This window comes from Loa loa (genome assembly GCF_000183805.2).
Source record: "Loa loa unplaced genomic scaffold supercont3.101, whole genome shotgun sequence".
Taxonomy (NCBI): domain Eukaryota; kingdom Metazoa; phylum Nematoda; class Chromadorea; order Rhabditida; family Onchocercidae; genus Loa; species Loa loa.
The window spans coordinates 174,608-180,474 of NW_018108281.1; the positions used below are offsets into that span (position 1 = coordinate 174,608).

At 31.1% G+C, this 5,867-nt stretch overlaps 2 protein-coding genes across 2 annotated transcripts; both read right to left on the reverse strand.

Annotated features, from left to right (window-relative positions):
• Positions 1-409: 409 nt before the first annotated feature.
• LOAG_11969 (hypothetical protein) lies at positions 410-568 on the reverse strand (the record flags this gene model as incomplete). Its single annotated transcript, XM_003147484.1, has 1 exon — positions 410-568. A coding segment is annotated over one exon (159 nt), but the record flags the coding sequence as incomplete, so codon positions are not given.
• Positions 569-1,307: 739 nt separating this feature from the next.
• On the reverse strand, positions 1,308-1,634 carry LOAG_11970 (hypothetical protein; the record flags this gene model as incomplete). Its single annotated transcript, XM_003147485.1, has 1 exon — positions 1,308-1,634. The coding sequence occupies one exon, from the start codon at positions 1,632-1,634 to the stop codon at positions 1,308-1,310; it is 327 nt and encodes a 108-aa protein (XP_003147533.1).
• Positions 1,635-5,867: the final 4,233 nt, after the last annotated feature.

Consider the following 5,867-nt stretch of genomic DNA (forward strand, 5'->3'; position numbering starts at 1 on the left):
CATATATATATATATATATATATATATATATAGAGAGAGAGAGAGAGAGATACAAGAAAAAAAAACAGGAAAAAAAAATCCCACACAATCAGTTTCTTATAATCAAAAACGCATCACATTATCCTCTACGCTTATCCACCACCGCTCCTATTACCGTTTACTCTTTAGCACAACGAAGGACGAGCTCTTATATCTCAGCCGTTACTCGACCCAACCAACTGTTATAAGCCAATAAAACCTATATCGCCGATAAACGAATCAACAGATTGGCTTTCTCGACAAATTTCTTAGCAATCATAGAGTTTATTTTTCGGAGATACCGAATAATACTGGTTATTGGTGGAAGACATTGAAATTCACTTATTATTTAATCAGAAATCTTAAATATATCATAATTTCAAATGTATACCTTTTCAATTTCATTCACAACATCTTCTTCAGTGGATCTACTAAACAGCGGTGTTATTTCATCTGTTACCTTCTTCTTCATCAGATTATTTCTTCGTTGATTTTGATCAGTTGGAATGATTGAGGTTGTTTCAATGTTTACATTCAAATTTTTGTCCATTCTATAATTTAGTAAATATAATTTGCATAAAATTATTTTTTTTAACTCACTATTTGAATTCGCACTCATTCATCTACACAGTCTTTCTTTGCTGCATGATTTTCAGAAAAGTAAAGATCAAATAAGGAAGAATTCCCGTTTCAAATAACAATTGACAGTCATTTTACAATTTTTATTTATATGCTGCTTGACTGGACATTTAACAGATAATTGTTAGGGAAGCTTAATAACCACCCAGGAATAAAATCGCCGAATGAAAACTAACGGGTTGGAAGATAAGATTTGTTGTTTATTGAGAACATTCGACTCTTGGCCGTGAATTGATGTTGATTCATTATTTGATGAATCTAGTGTGGTATCTTATTACTATTAGAGAAAAACATTTTGTAAATAAAATTTTACATATCACTTGTATTTCAGATTCCTTCGTACTAACGGGCATATCAAAAACCAGTTTTTCTTTTTTTTACCTGATCAATAGATATCTAACATAGCTACATCCACTGAAAAATGAAACTGGAGTAGTTGAAATCAGGAGATTTTGGAATTAATGTAGTTAAAGGAATTTATTCAGGTCCTTAAGCAATGATTATTTCATAACATTTATGAAATGATTTATTGTGAATACCAAAGATGAAGTCAAACTAGACGAAGTTTGGATACATAAACATACTCGATTATATCAGTAATCTATTTTTGCTATTTTTCTGAGGAACATTTTATTGAAAAATTTTGAAATTTAATACTGAAAAATGAATGGATCACAGATTATTTGATGTTTAAGCTTGCATTCATCGCTCCGTCCTTCCGCTTGTTTTAAAAATGTCGAAAAATTCTTCCGGTTACGGAATATCCGACTTAATGAATACACTCTGATTAAGCGGTATTCATTTATGATGGAATTTGCATTGAATAAATCAACAATACCTTTTCGTCCCTTCGTCATATTTTTCTTTGCCTTACACAATAAGATCGGAATAATTGTAACAGCAGTTAGTGTCATCATTAATACTGGTGCAATTTGCCTACAGTAATTGCGCAATTCGGTTGTACAAACTGTTATCATTAATCTCTTAATGGTGATAAAAATAGACAGCAGAATTATTCATTCTTCTTTTAAATGAGTGCAAGATCTCTGTCATGTTTGATTAAATAAGACTAAAACAATCCTTATCACTTATAACATGGAAAGGAAATAACGCTTGAAATTTTTTTGTTTTTTGGGAATTTCGACAAACAAAAACAAGCTCGTTGTTCGGCTAAATGGAAACAATCTAATCAGCTAAATGGATGAAAACTTTGAGGTTATGGACACTCAATCAACTGTCTCGGAAGTAATGAAAATGATAATTAATTACTGTTAAAAACAAAATTTGCAGTCTTTTCACACCACCAATTAAATGTGAAAAGTTTGCATAAATAGATTGACTAAAGTTATTGCTTTAAATATTTTGTGCAAATTATAAAAACTTACATCAAGAGATATGTATCGGAACGGAACAATATTTGAATAATTTAACAATTAAAATAAATAAAAAAGATGAAAGAACCTGAAACTATGAGAATGAAATGCGCAAAGAATATTTACATTTGCACTCTCTCATCATAACAAAATTATTTTATATCTTATTTTTCACAAATATAATGAAAAAATGTATAAAAGTTGGAATAGTTCAGGAACTACTTAAAACTTTCCAAATCATACATACTTTACTGTTTAATTCCGCCATGAAAATATTAATTTCAAATGATATCGTCTATAATCAAATAAACAATGATAACAGTGATATGCTTGTTCTCCAGTACCATTTTGTTCTTTCCATCGTGGTTTAACAAATAGTGGATTCGGTCCAATTTGAAATGAAGTATGAAAATTAACTTCTGAGAGAAAATTGTGGGAAATGATTTAAGGAAATGTAAACAATGAAATAAGAATGCCACGATGAAAGAAATCTTCCAATTCAACATGCAATTTTTCTTCATTTCACCAAAATTTTGAAAAATATTCCACTAAAAAGTATTTCTGTGTAAAGCCTGTAAGATATCCCAGCTAATGAGTAGAATTACTTTTGAAAGGTTTTTTCACAGGATGAATATAAACATTTAATGCATTGAGTACTTTTTCATTTTCACAACTTCACATTCATTAACCATACTAACTCAAACGACACTCCTGCTTTTTAGGTCTTATATATCGGAGGAAGATAAACCCTTTTAGCCATTTTTTTTTATCCATTTGTTGTCGCGAAAAAAGAAAGTAAGAAGATAGATGGGGAATACTGTTCCTGTTATAAAAGCAATTAAGTTTTTGAAAGAATGACTTATTGAATATCGGTTCTGTTATGTGTTCGAGGAATATAGCAGTTATTCTTTATTCTTGTTCGGATACCAAATACAATAAAAATAGGTTCGAACTAATTCCGATTATAGCAGAATGAAGTCCAGAATAATATAGTAGAACAACGGGAGAAAAAATGTAGTAATTTATAAACGGAGAGAAGAAATGAATAAGAGCTGGGTGGTGACTTAGAGAAACTGACACTGGATCCATGTTAGAATGTTAGAATTACGGGTTTATATATGGGATGTGTGGAAAGGAACAATCATCACAAATTGACAGTATTCTCACAACTGCAAGAGAAATTTACATGTAAGAACAGTTCTCTTTATAAAAAATTCTATAGTAAAGCCTTTACAAATTAGTTACCAGATGCGCATAAATCTTAACAGAAGTAAAAGCACTTTTAGAAGATTTGAAGATTAGACAGCTGACTCATGACTTTAAGCATGAGAGAAAAAAATAAATAAATGTAGATGAGAACTGCTTGAATAAATCTATGATACAGCTATTTTGGTTTTTCCGACATTTGTCTCCTAAGCTTAATATGTCGTGAAAGATTTTGCTGTTTCATTTATTAGTTTTATACGACATTTTATACGTACAATAAATATTGTACTTATGCAATAATAGGGGCGAAATGAACAAAATGTAATAAATATTAAAAGATAAAAAATGGTCTTGTTGCTTATGCTTTTGAACTGTCAGTTGTCACTGAATTGCCTTTGAATTGCCGCTTCTGCTACCGCTGAACCGTTGTCGAAATTGTATGACTGACTGTGCCATCGCATGCGCGAAATGTTGGATTGAATAATAGAGCAAGCTGTCCGATTGAGTAGCTGCGCGAGCTGTCGGATTTAGCAACTAACAAATCCGGATAACCGATCCTAGCTCTTTATATGATAGGAGTGGTTTAACAATCCAAACACATTAGCTTGACTATCAGACTAAAAGTTCTTTACAATATTGCGACATTAGCAGATGAATTCTTTACAACATTGCATGTAAGCTTTATTAAAAGATTGGAAGAAATTTACAACAAAACAAATTTACAACAAAAGTTTTTTGTCTGCAAAATTTGAACATTACAATTAAGGCTGGTTAGAAAAAAAATTGTGATAGTTAGATTTGGCTAAATGATGAGATATCGAAATACTTATTAATTTTGTCTAATGAATCATTTATCTGCGAAGTATTCTAAATCGCATATCAAGTGTACATATTTCACATTTTTAATTTTCAAATTTGAAATCACTGACAGAGTTTGCTTACTCATTCACCTACCTGGTACAACATTTTGTACAGGATGAATCAAAAATATTAAATTTAAATTTCGTCCATTATTAAATGTTGAAATGAAGCAAAAAAAATCTCTACTTTTGGTATTTTCATCCAAATTCCAAAATTCAGGTTATTATAATCCATTGCAATCTTCTAGAATTCTGAAAAGTTTTTATAATGCTTAAAGGTAGGCTATTGATTAATTTAAATTTTAGAAGAATCATTGTTAAAGTCGCAGAAATCCCATATTACCCACCAGTTTTGTTGCCAAAAAAAATTGATTAAAAAATCTCAGTTAATTACTCAATCATAAATGGCTTGGACTAGTATTTGTTTTGATTTTTTGGCCACTGAATTTCACGCAATTACTTTTTTTTTGTTTGTTTTTTACTAGAAACACTGTCATGTATTCAATTGATAAGCGTTGATTATTGGGTTAAAACTAGATTTTTGCCTCTACTTAGTTTGCTGTTTTTGGGATCATCATATGTACACAGGCTGGTTTCTATATCGTAGAACATTTCTAAAAGTTTGTACGATTTAATAAATGAAACGAAAAAGTTGAAACATAAGATTGCAAATAAGACATTATGATATGTTATTGGAAAGAGTTGAAATTTATTAAATAAGCTTAAAGCAGATACAGTTGAGATAATTTTAGATTATAATTCAGTAAATAATCGCCAAAGAAGGAAAAGCTTTATCTGTACTTTATTACTGAATTTTGCCATTATATCACCCCTCTTACGTTGTTTAGTGTCTGAATATGCTTTTGTTGAGGAGAAAAGTTAGAAGAATCATTGGAAGGGTCAGAAGACTGACAAAGGTTATCGATTCCGCGGGACTCTCAGAGTAAATGGAACTTGCATTTAAAGCACCGGACGTCTATTGATCGATCCAAAACTTTTCTGAACTAAGCTTTCCAATCAATCTTTATGGATTTTCATTTATGCCTGCATATAATTAAGGCAAAGTGTGTTGGGAAATGAAGTGAAGTGGACAAGTTGAAGATGTTAAATGTCATTTTGAATATCGATACACTTTTGCGTAAGTCCATATCTACTTACTACCACTATACTAAAACATCCTATTCCTCTCTTCTTCTTCGCAGAACCAGCAAATTATTTGGGAAGAGATGTGTGTAAAACAGGCGGGAAGTCTACCTGTTGAGGACATGGGGATGAGGTCATTATGACCTAAGTTGTGAACAACATTTGTCCTCTTTTGTCTCCTCTGCTTGCATGCCAAACGTTTAGATATATTATGACCTAAGTTGTGAACAACATTTGTCCTCTTTTGTCTCCTCTGCTTGCATGCCAAACGCTTAGATATATGACCTGAAGACATCAAATTGAGAAATAAGAAATACAATTTCGAAATTCAAATTATGGTACAGAAGTCCGCTTCAGGACAAAAGAATTTATCTGAGATCAGAATGCTATAGAAGAACTGATATAGTAACCTTCATATTTGCAGGACTTCAAAGTGTTAATTACCCATATAAACTATGATTATCGATTTGATATTATTTACGAACAATTAATATCTTCCATTTCACCCTTTCAACCATCGAATATGCAAATTCGTGGATCAGAGCAGTGGTAATGTTTGACCCGATGTTATTCAAAGGATTCTATTATCGATTAATACCGCTTATCATTTGGACGGCGATAAATGATG